Source organism: Dendropsophus ebraccatus, chromosome 5, assembly GCF_027789765.1.
Source record: "Dendropsophus ebraccatus isolate aDenEbr1 chromosome 5, aDenEbr1.pat, whole genome shotgun sequence".
NCBI lineage: Eukaryota > Metazoa > Chordata > Amphibia > Anura > Hylidae > Dendropsophus > Dendropsophus ebraccatus.
The window spans coordinates 107,609,206-107,629,176 of NC_091458.1; the positions used below are offsets into that span (position 1 = coordinate 107,609,206).

The window sequence follows — 19,971 nt, forward strand, 5'->3', positions numbered from 1 at the left end:
AATCGGGATTAAGTCACTAAAAAACTTGTTTAATTCGCCTGAGGAGCGGAGCTGCTGAGAAACGTGTCCGTCTCCTTCTCCTGCCTGGCCACGCCCCCCGTCAGCATTAAGGTCTAATACAGACGGACTGTGTCTTTCCAATTCCCGTCCAACCAACAGGTGACTCAATCAAAGTGCAGAAACATCTCAAAGATGATAAAGAGAAAAAGGAGTCCCCAGAGCTAGATTAAATATCTAGCAGAGGGTATGAATACTTTGTTTTTTCTTTTTAATAAATTTGTAAAGATTTCTAACATTCTGTTTTCAAAGTCTTATTACGCGGTATTGAATGCAGAACGATGGTAAAAACTTAAAGGGGTTGGCCGCTTTTTAGTAAGTGTTCAGTGTACAGTATTAGGCTGGGTTCACACTACGTATATTTCAGTCAGTATTGTGGTCCTCATATTGCAACCAAAACCAGGAGTGGATTAAAAACACAGAAAGGATCTGTCCACACAATGTTGAAATTGAATGGATGGCCGCCATTTAATGGCAAATATTTGCTGTTATTTTAAAACAACGGCTGTTATATTGAAATAATGGCAGTTATTTACTGTTATATGGCGGTCATCTACTCATTTTCAACATTGTGTGAACAGAGCCTTTCTGTGTTTTCAATCCACTCCAGGTTGAGGTTGCAATATACCTATGTCCCGGTCTCTCTGAAGGAGACGGTCTCTATAGGTTTATGATGGAAACTGTCTCTCAGTGAGACAGGAAGTGAAGAACAGAGAGTGCAGCTCAGTGCTTCTCTTGACTCTAAAGATCAATGGGGGTATGAACACCAAGACCCTTTCATTGTGATCTGTCAAATGTTTTTTCCAAAGTGACATTTAAGTAAATAGCTTAGGAGATACTTGTATAGACAACCAACGTGTCTGAGATTTATAAACCATTAGTAAATCCCACAGACCCCTACTGACAATCTTTATATCTGTGACAATGAAAGATGTTTTAATAAAGAATAATTTTCTCCACTTTGGCCAAATCAATGCTACAAATAAACTATACCATTATTTAATGCACCACTAAAAAAAAGACGTTCTCTGCAATAGAGATACCAGTTCAAAACCTTCATGTTTATGCTAAGGGTTACATTTTACCCAACTATACTACTAGGCAATATGTAGTTCTGTCATCATCACAGAACCCATATAACATTAGTAAAGAGGCACAAAGGTGCATCCTACTTCCTTATATTAGTGGTTTGTTCAGAATGGCACATTGCACTGGAATTAAAAAAAAAATATATCTAGATATCTAAAGCTAGATATTGCAACACTTCAAATCACTGCGGCAGCTCTGCAATGTTCTACAGTGTATATTGCTAATACATTTAAGCTGTAAACAAAAAAACTTTGTTATTCACATTGGATTTCTGATCCCACCCACCATTAGTTCTAAAGTGGGTGCTTATAGGCCAATACCCACCACACAAAATATAATAGAGCAGTGCATTAGATACAGTGTAAGTGGGTTAAGTGCAAATACTGTACTGTCAGGAAAAAACCCACCAACTGCATACAGTACATATGAGAAAAGAAAAAAAGCTTCAGTAGTATTTTTGCTGCAGACAAAGTGCACAGTAGATCATGTATACCGGCATATTAATGAAATAAAAATGTTGGCTCTTTATATCCAAAAAGCTTGAAGTCTCCATCAAATCTGCCATAAAGACGTTTGATATCCCTCTTGGATACTTTGGAAAAATAATATTCCACTTTTGACTGGTTGTATTTTGTGATTCCTGGTGGTATTGCGGGATAAGAAACTAGTTTATCTATCCCTGCTTCCCTTAAGATGTATGGGGCATCCTCCTCAAGAGTCTCATGATGCCCAATGACATTGTAATTTATTTCACAAGGGGCGCAAAGTTCCACATAAGTTACCCAGTGGATTATATGGTCCCCAAACTGGAGATCTAGAAACTTGTGGTTTGGATCACCCAGGTATCGTACGAAGTCTTGAAACTGCAGACCTCCTCGGGTTTCTGTGCGGTCTTTTCTGTACTTGCGAATAATAACTGGAGCAATGTCGTGCTTGTACCAGGGCTCAAAACGTGGATTGTGAACAAATTTATCTTTATATGCAGAAATCAGTCTCTCAAAGGGATCTCGGACAATAAGAAACTTGAAATATGAATTCAGTCTGAAAAGAATTGGAATAAAACAAAAAATTTAAATAAGTCACTAAGTCAATTATAAATGAAAAGGTGCATTCTACATAAAGAAGAAAGCAGAAAAGCACAGAACAATCACTTCCAGAGCTGAACTGTGGATAGTTAGGTACAGAGTCCAGAATGAGTCCACTGAGAGTCATGAAAACTGGATTATTTTACAGCTTGTAATGTTGATGAACCATAACTAGTTTAACCAGATGCTGCCAGCATCGGGAACCACGATTCTCATTACATTTTACAGAACAATATAACTTGTATGCAGGCCTTCCTCTCCTCAACAGCTGATATCAAGAATAAGGGCATGGTGGACATTAACATACCGTATTCTGTTGCTTCTATCCATTTAAATAGACATGCATGCTAGGCCAAGCATATGTGTTTATAATTTGAGGCAGGTCAAACTCCAAGCTGTTGTATGAACAAGCGTTTGTGCTCTCAGCTATGCCTATGGCTTGACATTGAAGCTCGGCACATGGATCATGCAGGTCAGGGAGAGGAAGGGATGGATGACCATCTAATGTGCTTGGTACCACAAGAGATTGGTAGCAATTCATCCTTCCTCCTTTTAATTCTGAACACATGAACATTTGGCATCCTGATAACATAGTGGGACTCATTCAACAAACCCCAGCATCTAGGTTGCCTGCAGATTTACAAGACTACATCAGATAATAAGTAATTCTATGTAAATGTGGTTCTGTTTATCGGCATATAGGAGGAATTGTGGTTTATACAATTTCTCATAATGAATGAAGTGTAGGTTCCCAAAATACAGATTCCCTCAATACTAGAAATGGCTCTCATTGCCTGTGCTCTAGCCATACCTCTTCTGTACTTCTGCCATACTGTAGGAGGACAGCCTAGGAAGTCCATTCTTTTCATGGTCATGAACTACATTTTCTGGGATATCCTCAATTGATGAAAATGCCCCTGTAAAAATTAAAAGCACATGGGTCCACAATTATTTATTATTTTGGCATGTCAGGGCACATGGCTCAATTTAAAAAGGTATATGTGATTTCATCATAAGGCTATATTCACACATTGTATGACACCAGCCGGTGTCAGATAAGATCATCCCGGCTGGTACTGCAGTACTGAACGGATGATCCTTAGCGGCGCTGAGTTCTGATGCGGGCGCATCAGAACTCCCCACTGCACACAATGGAGTGTGCGGCCGGAGCCGCACGCTCCATTGTGTGAACTGACAGGTTCTCTGCGGCCGCTATTCACTAGGGATTCCGGATAGGATTCCATAGACTGCAACTTAACGTATATTTTCGTATTAATCACGGCCGTTGTTGCAATCGGCAACAACGGCCATATTTTTACTAAAATATACATTGTGTGAACAAAGCCTAAGGCTGCATAGAAATTTATACTAGACTAGTGATGATTGCCTTACAAATATAGTTTTGGGGTAGCCATAACATTTTATAGGGCCTTACTGTACAACCATTTCTTAAGGATGCACAGAGATTCAGCTCTAATTTATCTAATACCCTTTGGGAAAAAAAAAGAGATTCATTAACTGACACAGCAGCCCTGTTTAGCAGCTGGTGGGTAAGGGTGCCACCCTGCCAATCAGTGATTGATGGCCACTAATCATTTTTGCCCAGAAAACCACTTTATCATGCTGTTCTTAGATGAACAAATATAATATAAAATTACCATTTAAAACAATGAGAACTTTTTTCCACTGGGTATTTCCTACTTTAGGGGTCTGACAAAATAAGATCTTGTGCTTGTCAGAGACAAAGATTCGATCCAACACAAATTTGGAAACGGTGGAATGTGAGAGGTTCCCGAGTGATCCATTCCTGCATAAACTTCTGAGTAGTTCCAGCCGTTGCATGTGGATGACATCGATGTGGGTCATATTTTTCAAAGAGTCCACTGTAGGCTGAAATGAATGATAACATGTAATAACCCTTTTAAAAGGCTAATTCTACCTAAAATAAATTCGAATTCTTGGACAGTTCTCAATATTTTCATCTTTCCTCTATGAACTCAATCCTCTGGATTTGATGTTACGGGTTTGACACAGTTATTTATATTGATGAAATATGCAGCACCCAGTCTTCAAAGTGAAATCTGCACTAATGAATGTGTAAACGTACCCTTAAAGAAAATCTGTTGGCTCTCATACCAGGTACAGAGCTGCAGATTAAAAAAAAAAAAAAAAAAAAAAAGAAAATGGCTGCTAAAAAAAAAATCCTGGACATTCTCTTTAACCTGTCTATCCCTGCCTACCATATAAAAGCGGCATAGGTTATTAACGCCTTAAAGACATATGGCATATTGGTACATCATGACAGCCTGGGACTTAACGCATCATGACATACCAGTACTCTATAACTGACAACAGATGGCGAGTAACGGCACCTATCATACTGGATCTATCTGTCTATCATATGTATGTATCTATGTTTGTCTGTCTGCCTATTTATCTGGCAGTGTTAAGCTGCATAAAATGGGACCCCAGGGCAAAGTTAGGTTGTAAAACAAAAAAAAAAAAAAACACAAATATAATTTTTATATAGGTAAGACAATTTTCTATGCATGGTAATACAGTATCTCTCTAAATAGCAGTTATGGTTCTCAAATAACACCAGTATAGAAGGAGCAATTCTCATCACCATACATGACCAACATTTCCTTTAATACCAGTACACATGGGACAAATACAGCAACACCATGGCCAAAACATCGCAAAGTAACTGGATAAAACCACTATACTGTTATAACCATTTTTTCTAGAAGCAGTTACCCTAGAGAGGTAGATACCAGCTCTATCTACACTGGTTCTGAAGACAATGTAAGTAATTACAGTGCAATTACATTCAGTAACTCACAGGTGGTGCCTTCTCTGATTAAAGTTGTTCACTTTTCCTTTCCTTCCCCATCTAGACTGGGCCATCAAGAAGATTTCTTCTGGTGACAACTCATCTATGCAGAATCTGCCAAACATTTTAGGCTCCTCACCTCTATATAAACTCCCCATCTGTATTGCCCCACATAGTAGTAATTACCACTTTGTGCCAACAATTAATAGCCAGGCCCCTCTGTGCCCCCATATAAGTTTAGGCCTTCTCTGTGCACCCCATATAATATAGCCCCCAATATGCCCCCATATAGCATAAGCCCCATGTGTGTACTTGTATAGTACCTCCATAAAGAAAAAGGTCCCCTCTGTGCAGCTCCCTTTTAGTATAGGCCCATCCGTGCCCCTGAATATTATAGACAAAAACAACTGAAAGTGCAACAGCAACCCACAGGTGCAACCGCTTACTTATTCTCCTCCCCCCCCTTGTGTACATACGATAAAAGCCTGCTCTGTAGCCATTGAAAATAAGGATCTTAGCAAACTATATGATCAAACAGAATGTTCCATGTCACCATATCGTGTGTACATCGGGGGGAGTATACACGGTAAGCGCTTGCACCTGTGGGTTGCTGTTGCATTTTCTGTTTGTTTTTTTTTTGGTCTGTACATAAGTCACATGCAGCCTGCAGTGCAAACAGAGGCATAGAGGTGCTGTCACTTTTTCTTTTTTTCTGTATAGTATAGGACCCCTCTGTATGGCTCCCATGTAGTATAGGCCCCCTTTGTGCAGCCCCTGTATAGTATATGGGCCATTGTGCAGCCCCCACATAGCATAGGCCCATTGTGTCTCGATAACGTTTAGACTCCCTCTGTGCCCATTTATAGTACAGGCCCCCACTGCGTCTCTATATAAGATAGCTACCTCCTCTGTGCCTCTGTATAGCATATGGCCCTGGCGTGGGAAGAAAAAACTCCTCTCCACCCGACCCTCTACATCTTTGCAGCTCCTCTCCCAGCTTTTGTTGCAGGCAGCGTGATAAACAGATGCTGCCTGCACCAGAGGTTCCTGATTCTCTGCCCTGGCACAGCACTACCTCCAGATGTGTGTGTGTATCTTAAAGACACAAACACGCATCTGAAAGCCCCTGTTTCCCAGACCAGTCCACCCCTCACTGTGGGTCAAACATGGACAAAAAGCTAAGATGGGGCAAGAGTGATTATAATGAGGAGAACGGGACTGGTTAATAAATGGAAAATCTGCTAAACGCTATTAGTTTTAGTGTAAAGCTATTAATAGTGGGTTGGGTTGTAATACCTTGCTTATATAGTCTAGCTATTATTAAAGAATAATGTAGTAGTTCTTTTGTATGCTTTCTGCGAGTTGTCTACTTCCCATCTTGACTCCCATTTTCGGTAAAATATGGCTCTTCTAATGCCCACATTTCCCATACCACTAGTTTCGCAGAGACAGAGACGGCAGAGTCTCATCACAGTTAAGTGCCAACTGGTTAATAAGTGACATAGAAGAAGTCTTCATAAAGGAGAAAAAAAAAGGAAAAGTGAGCGATTCTGATGAGAGAAGATACCCCCCTGTGAGTCACTGAATGTAATTGTACTGTAATCACTTAAGCACAACATAGGCACCACCTTCCAAAATTAGAACCAGACTGGTTGGGTGCGGTATTAAAATTTGGCTCAATAATGTAGAGGGATATTCCCTTTTTTTCTGGATCGCATTGCAGTCTGCTAAGGTTCCTATGGGTAGCATAATGTTTCGGGTGCCCGCTTACTTGCCCCACTAGTCTAAACACATACAGTAGCTACGCCTGTTTTCTATCTAAAAGGTATGACGGTGTATACTGTGGTATACTGGCAGCAGGCCAGGATTGAATGTATGGTCCATTTTTTGTTCTGCAGGACTCCTTCATACAGTCACAAGGATAACCAGAGAAGTAAGTGACCTGCTAGGAAGTCTAGCAAAAAAAAAAATAGAATGTAGAAAAGGCAAAAACAACAAAAAAAAATTACCTTGCTCCTTAAAGGGTAACTAACTAGTGATTGAGCAGGCATTTCCAGCATATTGAAAAAAGGAAAATGAGAAAGTGCTGAGCAGGGGGCATCACCACAGATTCAGAGGTGGGGACTATAAGCTGTTTTTTTTTTTTTTTTTTTTTTTTTTCAAGCTTGGGACAAAATAAAAAAAAAGTGTTGGTGCTAGGCAACCTTCAAGGGGTTAAAGTTCTTAATTTATTGCAAGGTAATAATAACACACAGAACTGCAGATTCTTCTGTTTGTTTGTAAATGTTTACAGTCTTGTCTTAGCAGCAGAGACGAACCATCTGCCAAGAGATATGATAAGATTAAGTCTGATCTTGTTCAAGGGATAAAAGCCAAACATGTAGCGAGCAGAACATATTACTGATCCTCTAAAGATTTGTTGCAGTGCTGGACTCTTATTCAATCCACATGCTCTCAGCACTAACTGCTCACATAGTAACAGCCATATGTGAATGGGCTTCAGTATTAGGGAAAGTACATATGTAGTACATTTTTCTGCCATAAATCAAATCTACAGAAAAATCTGCAACACAAATTGATTGTAAAATCTGCATTGTAGGTCCATTAAGGTTGATGAGGTTTGTACATTGTCAACTAAATGTCTACTACTGTATTCTCCTAGAGATTTTATTTGCACAAATCCACAGGTATCTAGTAATTCCATTCCATGTGGACTCTCACACAGACTGTCGACCATAGAGAAGTGGGTTGTTTACATAAGTATAGATGCGTCGCCCAGGGAAGGCCCCTGTATGACACACAGCAGGCTCCTGCACTGAGAATCACGCCCAGAGAGGCACGCTTACAGCCAGCTCCAGGCCGCCATCTATGACTAGTTTGGCACAGAGGACCACCCACATGCCTAGCTAAAGGTAATTGACATGTGGTGTAGTAGAAAGTTAATTTTCAGAGCATATAAGGAAAGCTGATAGCTGTCAGATACATTGTTTGCAAACATTGCTATTATAGGTATGAATTTATGGGTGTTTTGGTGGCGATTGGTTCCCTTTAACATATTTATTTGTTGTGAACATATTGTTATTAGTTAATGTTTAATCATTTTTCATTCTATTAATTTATTAACCCCTTAAGGACGGGGCCCATTTTCGTTTTTGCGTTTTCGGTTTTTCCTCCTTGTGTTTAAAAGGCCATAGCACTTGCATTTTTCCACCTAGAAACCCACATGAGCCCTTATTTTTTGCGTCACTAATTGTACTTTGCAATGACAGGCTGAATTTTTGCATAAAGTACACTACGAAACCAGAAAAAAATTCAAAGTGTGGTGAAATTGAAAAAAAAAAACGCATTTCTTTTATTTGGGGGAACTGTGTTTTTACGCCATTCGCCCTGGGGTAAAACTGACTTGTTATGCATGTTCCACAAGTCGTTACGATTAAAACGATATATAACATGTATAACTTATATTGTATCTGATGGCCTATAAAAAATTCAAACCATTGTTAACAAATATACGTTCCTTAAAATCGCTCCATTCCCAGGCTTATAACGCTTTTATCCTTTGGTCTATGGGGCTGTGTCAGGTGTCATTTTTTGCGCCATGATGTGTTCTTTCTATCGGTACCTTGATTGCGCATATACGACTTTTTGATCTTTTTGACTTTTTATTACATTTTTTCTGGATTTGATGCGACCAAAAATGCGCAATTTTGCACTTTGGGATTTTTTTGCGATGACGCCGTTTACCGTGCGAGATCAGGAATGTGATTAATTAATAGTTCGGACGATTACGCACGCGGCGATAGAAAACATGTTTATTTATTTGTTTACTTTTATTTATAACCTGGGAAAAGGGGGGTGATTCAGACTTTTATTAGGGGAGGGGGCTTTTTACTATAAACCAGTGATTTTCAACCTTTTTTGAACCGCGGCACAATTTTTATACTTAAAAATACCGGGGCACACCACCAACCAAAATGGCACAAAATGACACTAAAACAGTACATATTATACATATAGTTAATAATATAGATTCTAAATGTATTTATACTCACTGTTTTCTTCTCCCCCCTACTTCTCTCCTGTGCTTCTCTCCACCATACTTCTCCCCCCTGCTTCTCTCCACCATACTTCTCCCCCCTGCTTCTCTCCACCATACTTCTCCCCCCTGCTTCTCTCCTGTGCTTCTCTCCACCATACTTCTCCCCCCTGCTTCTCTCCTGTGCTTCTTTACCCCATGCTTCTCTTCTGTGCTTCTCTCCACCATACTTCTCTCCCCCCTGCTTCTCTCCACCAAACTTCTCTCCCCCCTGCTTCTCTCTGCTGTTTCTCTCCCCCATTGTTTTCTCCTGTTTCACAGGGGCACCATAGTTTGGGGAACTTTACCCGCGGCACACCCGACCATGTGTCGCGGCACACTTGTGTGCCACGGCACACTGGTTGAAAATCACTGCTATAAACAACAATTTTTTTTTTTTTTTTTACACATATACTAGAAGCCCCCCTGGGGGACTTCTAGTATATATACTTTGATCTCTCATTGAGATCAATGAGATAGGCACTCGTTTACTTCCGGCTGCTGCAGCCGGAAGTAAACGAGTGCCGAACCGGGGACGGCGCCATCTTGGACGAGTCCCCGGCCGGCATCAGTAATCAGACAACGTCCCGGAGGAGCGATCTTCCCCACTAGACACCAGGGAACGGTTGCCTCCGGTAATCGGAGGCAGCTGTCAACTTTGACAGCTGCCTCCGAGTAGCTAATTAGCGGGCACGGCGATCAGACCGTGCCCGCTAATAGCGGCGGTCCCGGGCTACACGCGGCACCCGGGACCGCGGCGCTTCAAAGCGGGGTCGCCGCGTGGCCCCGCTTTGAAGTGCTAATGAGGACATATGACGTACGGGTACGTCATATGTCCTTAAGAGGTTAAACCTAACAATGCACCAATTAAAAGGAGAACAAAAAAAAAACACATAAAACCAAATGGGACAGATTTAAAAAAAAAACAAGAGTCATTCTGCAGTAAAATGACATCCTTAGCCAAACTTGGTTTACCTGGATTTGAGGAAGGGTTGTAAAATAAAATAATACTACAATACCATTTCTCTTAACACGTACCTACCTGACTATCAATCTGGAACTTTCTTGCCTCAGTCACTGTCATTTTCTCCAGTTCAGGTAAAATGGTCAATGATCCCTGCCTCATTCCATACCCTTTTACAATTGTGAAAAAAAACAACAGATCACAAGGCAAGTAGTAAAAAAGAAAGTCTACTTATTTCTTACCTAATAGGTGGGGGAAAATGTATGGAAATAAACATAACAGTGTATGATATCACTGAAGTACCTTAGGCTTGATATATACTGTGTAAGACTATGAAAATGATTGCCTATCCTTAGGCGCATTCACATGTTCCGTGTTCTGCATGTAACGGACTTCTCCCCCGGCTGGGCAGCATCTGTGATAAGATGCTGGGAGCGGGGGAACTGTATGCATAAACAGCATACAGTTCCCCCTATCCCAGCATCTTATCACAGATGCTGCCTGGGCGGGGGAGAAGTCCGTTACTTGCATTCCACGTCCGTGTTCCATGCAGAACATGGAACGTGTACATGTGACCTTAGGACTGACCGTCAAAGGGGTTCTGACTCCTGGTACTATCACTGATCAATTCACTGAATAAGCAGTAGAGTCTACAGCTTGGAGCAGAATGGTCCCAGTAAATGGGGCTGAGCTATAATACTTGACCCAGCTCTGTACTTTTCAGTGTGCCTGGTTGCACTCTTACCCCAGGTGCATTTGTGTCTGCTCTAGGACCACTTTTATTACACAGTAACTCCCTAGTTTGTATCTGATTACATTTTTTTTTAAAGACAATAAATTATTAAACAATGTTTGCAATATTTTTGGTGTGCACTGATATTTAATGGGGTTAAAGAGGAAATCAGAGAAATAACATATCAGCTGGAATCAGCATTAAATTTACCTAACTCAAAATCTCCCACTGCTCTAGCACCACTGCCACTCTGGTGTTCCTCACTGCACTGAACAATGGCATCAAGAACATTTTTAACATGAAGTTGCAAGCAATCAATGGGCTTAGTGGTCATGTATCACATATGCAAGCAGAGACTGCTGTGTTCAGCGGTTGCCTGTGATTAACAATCCCAGATAGCCTCTTCTGTGGTTTTTAAGGCCCAGTTCACACTGAGCAAAAACGGCGGAGCTCTCCGCCGCGGAATCCAGCCATGCTCAGTGTCTGAATGTGAGGGTGCGTGTGTCTCCGCTTACACTCCGCTGAAAGAATTGAAATGTCAATTCTTTGAGTGCAGATTGGCGGGAGCGGAGGCGCTCGCAACCTCACATTTAGACACTGCAGGACACTTAGCATGGCGGGATTCTGAAGTTTTTGCTCACTGTGAACTGGGCCTTAAACAGAGTGTTTACATACGTGTAGCATTTTAGGTTCCTCTTATCATTGGTGCCTGATCTAGTGAATCTAGCACTAACCTTGCCCACGCAAAATCCAACCATGTGCCGAGGTCTGATTGCTGAGTTATTTGTGATATTGCTAAAATGCTAAAGAGTTCCTCCAGAGGTGGTGCCAGAGTCCCTAGTGCATCACTTCCCTGCATGCTCAAAGGGCTGAATCAGTGACATTGCTTTGATGCTGTAAATACTGAGCCCGAGCAAGATTTGGAAAGGCTGGGAGCAGGAGCGGTTCCAGGTTTTTGCGGGCCCTTGGGTGACAGAGCCTCAGCGGGACCGTCATCCTTCCACTATGCACCCATCATTTTCCTCCTTTGTCGGGCTGCTCTCCACACTGTAAGGTTAAGGACCTTCGGGTCATGTGATCAGGTCCTTCACCCTTTTCTCTCTCTGTGCAGGTCCTACACCTTTCTCCTGTGTCTTCTGATGTTTAGTGCTCACCCTTGGATTCTGTGAGTGCTAGATTCACGTTAAAGTAATACCAGGAACAGCCACCAGTAAAAGGGAGTAAAAAGAAAAAAAAAAGTGCAGTAAGAAAAGAGATTACTTACCTTCAGGATTTTTCATTGTGAGGGTGATAAACCTGCTAGCAACCATAAGCATGAACAGTACCCAGAAGCATGCAATAAGCAGCAGCCAGCGATGGTGCATGATGTCAAGTGCCAGCCATCAATCCACTAGAGTGTCCTGCAAAATATGGATAATTTATGAAAATGTCAGTTTTGGTAGAAGAGAAAAGGAACAGCTCAACATGGCCATTCAGAATAGGTAGAATCTCTTCACAGTGTCCATTAACAGGGATCTGATTCTTTTCAGCTAACTATTCAAATTCACAACTGCAGTTTGACAAAATATATAAATTTAAATTACAGTATTAAAGGGAACCAATCACCCCAATTGGGCTGATTTGGTTCCCTGCATTAATGTATAAAGCTGCTGTGCAGCAGCTTTATATGGGGGGAAATGAAGTTTTAATCCTCGGGTGCGTGGCAGGCAGAGGAAGGCAGGTAGTTGTCTGGGCGGCTCCCCACCCGTGTGTAGTCACCACTCTCTGCCTGTCAACGCGCTCAGCAAGGATGTTCAACAGGCAGAGAGGCCTGTCAACAATGGCTGATTGTTGTCTTTTAACATATTTAATCAAAATGATATCAATAGCGCCGGTCTGCTGCATGTTGCTCCGTATAATAATAGGATCGGTGGCAGCAGACCACCCATCTATTCTAAGGATTGTCCGGGCAGCCCCTCCCGCCTCGAGAGCATGGAGTGAGGGGAAGGCGAGTGCTGAGCTGACAGGTTGGCACGCGCTTCCTCCTCTTTATCGTGATGTATAATACAGCCCTACACAATGATTATCAGCAAAACCTTGTTCTTGATGATTGTTCAGTGTAATGGTCCGTTTACACAAAGCAATAATTCGCCTAATCGATCGTTTAACGATTTTGAAGCAATTTGGTTTTTATAACGATCAGCGTTTATACGAATAAATCGTTAGAAAATTTGTTAGGAAAATTGTTATTGCAATCGTTTTTTAAATTGCTTAAAGGGGTTATCCAGCGCTACAAAAACATGGCCACTTTTCCCCCTACTGTTGTCTCCAGTTCAGGTGCGATTTGCAATTAGCTCCATTTACTTCAATGTTTTTGTAGCGCTGGATAACCCCTTTAAGCTCATCTCACAAATAGGGTGAATCTTTGAAAGGCTGTTTACATGAAGCGATCTGCAAATTTTTACCGAACGACCAACGACGATTTGAGAACATGTTGGAAGATTACAATGAATGATTTCTCATTCGGCGCTTGATCGTTTGCTGTGTTTACCCGAGCCGATTATCGCTCAAATGCAAACGTTATTGCGGAAATTCGAACGATAATGGTTCCGTGTAAACGCAGCATAAAAGACTCTGATCAGCTACCAAACAAGCAAACCTTAAGTTGTTGCAAACTGCATCTTTTATGCATCCCCGTAAATCATCCTTTACCAGGAGCACATCTTCTGGTGTAAGCTGAAGAGGGTGACTGCATGATCATTCATTTCGGATTACTGCCATTTGTAAGTATTTTTTCTAATGAGCAAAGACAGAATTACTATATAGAGGCAATAATCTGCCCATGTAAAAGGACCTTTAGTCTAAACCATTCCTTATCTCTAAAATATTCTACAAACTATCTTCATTCTCTAGTAATTTCTAACTTTATTGCTCTTAGTGCAAAATAAAATCACTGTTTGCGTGCATACATATAAAACAGGCTTTGTACAAGCCTATAAAGTCTGTCACCACTCCCTGGCTTGTCCTTTTAGCTAATACATGCAATAACAATAAAATAACAATCCTGGATCACCCACTGTAATAGCTCTATGATGTGCTGTTCCTCTGGTACTAGAAATTTATGATTTAATAACCAACTGGGTGTTTTCAATTGGGGGCATGCCCCTACACAGTCTGATACTATCCAATCAGAGACGAGAGTGCCACACATTGAAGTTACATGCTCCCCAGCTGGTAACAGAGCTAAAAGAAAAGATGCTCCAGGATTATTTCATGGGGAATGCAAGTAATTCTCCTTGTAGGAATCCAGTGCAATCTCTACAGCAGCCCTTTCCCACTCAATAGAGGTTTTTCAAAATTGGTAGGGCATTTTTGTTCCCATAGACATCTATAGGTGTTAAAAATTCCAGAACACACATCTATACTAATACATATTAGACTGCCACTGTAGTTTTTGTGGCAAAGCCAGAAATGAATTCAGATGAGATGGAAAATATAAAGGGAGGACGTGTACTTCTCTTTCCTGTTGGATCCAATTCTGGTTTTGGCACAAACACAGCAGTGGTAGTTTTCCAACAAACAAAAAAACCTGCCACATGTGAAATCAGCATCAGGCAGCAAAAATGGAGCTGGTCTGACTGTGATTTGCATGATCACACTAAAATTGTGCCATTTTAATCTGGATTTGCATAAGCAAATCATATAACTGGACCCAGCCACTTTCAACTTTGTTTCCTGATGATGCAACCAAAATTTAAGTTGGCACTTGGCCCATGATCTTTGCAGGACCCTTCAGGGATACACAGGTTACCAACCAGCTTTCATGGACTGTCAGTCTAATGCTACGTTTACACGAAACGATTATCGGGCGAATTTTCGCGATAACGTTCGAATTCGAACGATAATCGTACGTGTAAACGCGGGGAACGATCGAAAAATCGTTCATTTTGATCTTTTAACATGTTCATAAATCGTTGTTCGCCGATCGCAAAAAATTCGCCGAACGTTCCGTGTAAACAGTCGTTGCGCGATAGTCCGTCCGCGTGCCGCCCGGCCCCCCCGCTCAACCGCAGCCCCCTGCGCCGGCTCGATCGCCGCCGCTGCTCCGATCGCCCCCCCCCCCGCTGCTCCGATCGCCGCGACCAAGAGCATACGTTGGGGGCAGGCTGATCGTTATAACGCTGATCGTTATAAAAAAAACTCGTTACTTCAAAATCGTTAATCGTGCGATCGGGCTAATTATCGCTCTGTGTGATTATCTGACAGATTATCTGCCAAAGATTTGAAGCCAAAGCCAGAAACCGATTATAAACAGAGATGAGTGAATCAGGTTCACGTTCGAGTTGATCTGAACCCGAACGTTCGTCATTTGATTAGCGGGGGCTGCTGAACTTGGATAAAGCTCTAAGGTTGTCTGGAAAACATGGATACAGCCAATGACTATATCCATGTTTTCCACATAGCCTTAGGGCTTTATCCAACTTCAGCAGCCACCGCTAATCAAATGCCAAAAGTTCGGGTTCGGATCGACTCGAGCATGCTCCAGGTTCGCTCATCTCTAATTATAAACAGAGATCAAGTCATAAAGGAAAGCCTGAGATTTCTTTTCAAATCCATTCCTGGCTTTGCCTTGAAATCTTTGGAAGATAATCTGCCAGATAATCTTTCTGTGTAAATGGACCCTAAGAGCTTTGTTACCTTTTTGGCACACAGGGTTAAAGGGAAACAGACATCATGGCTATGCATCTATCACAGGATACCATAACAGGAGCATTGCAAATATACCTTTTACCTTTGGTCATGCTCTGTGATCCGGGCTCTTCAGTAAAAAGTATCCTGGGCTGACAGTGTCACAGAGGAAGGCCTGTGACACTGTCAGACCGGAATAAAGATCCTTTTTACCAAAGACGCCAGGTCACAGAGCATCACTAAAGGTAAAAGGTATGTTTGCAATGCTCCTGTGATCGGCTTCTGAAAACTGGCAGCATATATATATATGCATTGCCATGCTGTCTGTTTCCCTTTAAGCATTTTGCCTCAGCCAAAAAAGAAGGCAATGTGTATTAAAGAAGAAGACTGGCGCTCCCAGTGACAGGTCGAGACGTAGTTGGAGGGGAGCTCAGAAGAAAGCCGATGCGGTCCAGTAGCGGGACACAGCTCTACGCAAGCACTAGGACAGGTAACTATAACTACTTTTTTACTTTTCTCCACCCCCTGCCCGAAAAGATTTTTTGCCCCACCCCGCACGGACTTCTCCTGTAGAGTACGTTCACACACACAGGATCCGCAGCAGATTCGATGATGCAGTTTTGATGCTGTGTTCACTTATTTAGATCAAATCTGCTGCAGATCCTGTATGTGTGAATGCACTGACCGTATACGCAGCAGATACGCAACAAATACGCAGCAGATGTGATGGTTTAGATTTGATGCTGTGTTCAGTTATTTAGATCTAATCTGCTGCGTATTTGCTGCGTATTGCAGCAGTAAATACGCTGTGTATACGGTGTGGGTTTATACCCTCAAGCCCTAAACCTTTACTGGGTAGCCAGAACACTAAAGGTTGCTAAGAAGCACACTGGCCTATAAAGCGTCAAATTAAATTTCAAAGCCCACACTTCTTCATACATTTGTCACATCTGTGGCTGTCTTTGCACCACAAAGGGACATCTACGCCAGCTAGGAGCTGAAGCAGATTTCATCCATAATTCAAACCACTTTGTAACAAGTGTCAGGAGCAATTTCTAATGCCAAATGGAACTTGCACAAAAACGTTTAACCTGTTGAGTAAAAAAAAAAAAAAAGAAAAGGTGCAGAACTTCCTCCCTATATCCAAACCAGTTCATGCATACATAATACCCAGATGAACAAAATAAACACAAGCTGAGACACAATTAAAATAAGATTACAGGTGAAGAATCACAAACCGCTCAAAGAATCTAGTAAATCCAGAAATACAGTAAATCTATCAATACTGCAACACACCTGACTAACTAGATGAATTTAGAGGGGGTTTCCAGACTAAGATAAACTTGTGACTTTTGTTCTAAAAGAGTGCCACACCTATCCTCAGGTTGTATGTGGTATTGCATCTCAGCCCTAGTCATTTAACCTGAGGCAAGTCACTGCTAGTTGCGCTCCCGAGAATCTGCGGCCGGGATCTTCCAGGGAATTCAAGATACACCCGGGATCGCAGGCATAGTAATTGATGCCGACCAAAAGTCCGACAGTTCGCTCATCCCTAGTCACTGCTGAGTGATGGTCAGGATCTTAAAGCAACTCTGTAACCACAATCTGTCCCCCTCAAATCACTTGTACCTTCAGATAGCTGGTTTTAATAAAGATCTGTCCTGGGGTCCATTCGGCAGGTGATGCAGTTATTGTCCTAAAAAACAACTTTTAAACTTGCAGCTCTGTGTCAAATTGGCGTGGCCTAGAGCACCCATGTCCTAGGATTGTGACACCCCTCTGTCCCTCCTCCCCGCCCTTCTCACCATTAGGAATGCTCCTGTTCATCACCTGTCTGAACACTGTTGTGCTGGATCGTTAAGGCACGTGTGCAGTGTTCAGACAGGTGATGAATAGGAAAAATAGTGAAGAGGGCGGGGAGGAGGGACGGATGGGTGTCGCAATCCTGGGGCACGGACATTGTAGGCTATGCCAATTTGGCACAGGGCTGCAAGTTTAAAAGTTGTTTTTAAGGACAATAACTGCATCACCTGCCGAACGGACCCCAGGACAGAACTTGGATAAAAAGCAGCTATCCAAAGGTACAAGCCGTTTGGGGGGGGGGGGGGGGGGGTGTCAGATTGTGGGTACAGAGTTGCTTTAAGGTACACGGAAGTCCCACAATTTATCCAACTAAAATGCATTACTAATGGCCTCCCATTGTGGAAAGTGTACACAGTAGCACTTGGCTATTGCTGCCAGTCCTGTAGACAGTGAATGAGGCAGCAGGTCATGCAAACAGTCTACTGCCCCTGAGTGATGTGCAGCTGCAGGGCCGTCCTGGTTGAGCCCACTAAAGACAAACTCAAAACATATCTTCCACACGCTCCCCCATGACTGCGGATCTCCCGGTGCTGCTCTCCCCTGTTCTCTCTTTGGGCACAAGAAGCGTGTATTAAAAGTGCACACCGAAAGGCCTGGCCACCTGTCAGAAGCACAGTGCAACACACACAGCTGTTTAGGGGGGGGGGGGCAGAGTGTGGGTACAGAGTCGCTTTAAGCAACAATCTGTCAAATCTACAGTAACAGATGAGGGTGAAAATGCTAAAATAAGCAATTGCATTATTAAAAATATGTGTAAGAGAGTCTATGTAAAACCCTCTCATTATATCAATATAAATAATTAAAGGCGCTATATACAGTCAATTAAAGTATACATATTGTAAAAAATAGGGTGCCAGTACAAGGTTACACTGTATCAAAGTGCAGGTGAGGCCATAGATGTAGGCATAAGTATAAATGACATTAGCCCAGTATGGCTATGTCACTCGGCGCTTCCATATACATTGTAGCTACCATTTATCTATCTGTATCTACATATAGGTTATAGTCAAGTGTGGCTGCAGTATGGATGGGTTTATTGTACTTGTCTAGTCTAGTTTCTGTCTTGGAAGGTGTTTCTTTTCTCTGGTCATTTAGTGTGATATAAGGGACAGGGCACCTATCACTACAGCTACATCCCTCTAATCACTTTATCTGGGAATACTATGAAACAAGGTAACAATGATACTACACTGAGGTATCTACAGGCAGCCTTTGTATGAGCTGAGTATTGGGGGGCACAGAGGCTGCTGCTGCTGTCACAGGAGGGCTCATGGAGCTTTCACAATGCCCAGAATGGCAGGTATGAGCACCCCCAGGCATTACCATACGTCTCATTCAGAAAGCCTCATGTACAATACATGATGGCAGCAATGCAGCTCCTGACACTGCACGGAATGTCTTGCCTCAGGTGAGTATCTAGTACACCTATGCTGTCATCACCTACCTTACAGCGGTGCCCACACCTGGCAGCATGCTGTGGCGCCTCCTCTCACTGACACATCATAACGGAGCTCTTACTTAGATTGCTGTTGTGCAGACCGTCTGATGATGTCACGGTCATGTGACCGGGCTCAGACCTTGCATCACTGTACCATGTGACTATTCCCTATTGCCAGGGTCTAGGGAATTATTCCTAAAAAAAATCTTATATCTAAACAGGTATAACACACATAACATATACAGATAATAAACTCCACAGCACACAATCAGTTTTATTAGACAAATCCATGATATTCCATAAAAGAAAGAATTACTTGTAAAAATATGTGTAGCCACTAGAGGTCAGCAGAGTACATAGAAACCACAGCCTCAGTGCATAAATAACAATAGAGCTAATACCATTCATTATTTATGTAAGCTAGCAATAATTGTCTCCCTTATACACTCAGAGTAAGATGTAGAAGTAACAAAGACTGAACACTGAAAGGAAAAACACCTATTATACTCACTGGGGCAATAACCTCTTTCCTGGGGGCATTATTCTCTTCCTTTTGCAGCTAGTTTGGGCCTTAAAGTGATTCTGTCACCCCCTTACTCTCAATTCATGAGATTTTATGAAAAATTTTAAAACTAGCACTTTACAAACTTTGAAATTCTCTGCTTCTAAAAAAAGAAAGTCATGTCACATAAATGAGTTACTAAGTTACATTAATCACATGTCTCCTTTACCCTGGCATCATTTGGTAAACAAATTTTACACTTTGCACAATTCACATAAAAAAAAAGTAGAACCGGCCCTACCCAATAACAGTCATATATCTTGTTCACACTAGTAGTAGCGATTTCTTATAAGACACACTGGGGTGCTGCTTTCAAATAACACACGGTCCGTAAGTGATCTTGAAAAGGAGAATAACGAGAGGTACTCACCATGTAGTGTCGTTTATTCATCTTCAGCATAAAAGATAAAGCATATGCTTGCAGATCACGAGGACATCAACCACCTCACCAGACAATGTGACAGCTGTTTCGCATGTAATCACACGCCTCTCCAGACACCGCCCACCCGTGTATGCTCTAGGTAAATACCTGGGTATGACGTACAAGGGGGTGTCACAAACCTATTTAAAAAGACAGCACAACCATAGTACAATATGTAATGCA

At 42.0% G+C, this 19,971-nt stretch overlaps 1 protein-coding gene across 3 annotated transcripts; it reads right to left on the reverse strand.

The window, feature by feature from the left end:
- Positions 1-633: 633 nt before the first annotated feature.
- Positions 634-19,758, reverse strand: CHST10 (carbohydrate sulfotransferase 10). Of its 3 annotated transcripts, none has more exons than XM_069972419.1 (6): positions 19,738-19,758; positions 12,101-12,236; positions 10,182-10,273; positions 3,890-4,121; positions 3,043-3,148; positions 634-2,187 (listed from the first exon to the last, which is right to left on the reverse strand). In XM_069972419.1, the coding sequence occupies exons 2-6, from the start codon at positions 12,198-12,200 to the stop codon at positions 1,647-1,649; spliced, it is 1,071 nt and encodes a 356-aa protein (XP_069828520.1). In that variant the 5' UTR covers positions 12,201-12,236; positions 19,738-19,758; the 3' UTR covers positions 634-1,646. The 3 variants fall into 3 exon arrangements, with proteins under 3 accessions (XP_069828520.1, XP_069828518.1, XP_069828519.1); XM_069972417.1 differs by lacking the exon at positions 19,738-19,758 and adding an exon at positions 18,812-18,906; XM_069972418.1 differs by lacking the exon at positions 19,738-19,758 and adding an exon at positions 16,444-16,565.
- Positions 19,759-19,971: the final 213 nt, after the last annotated feature.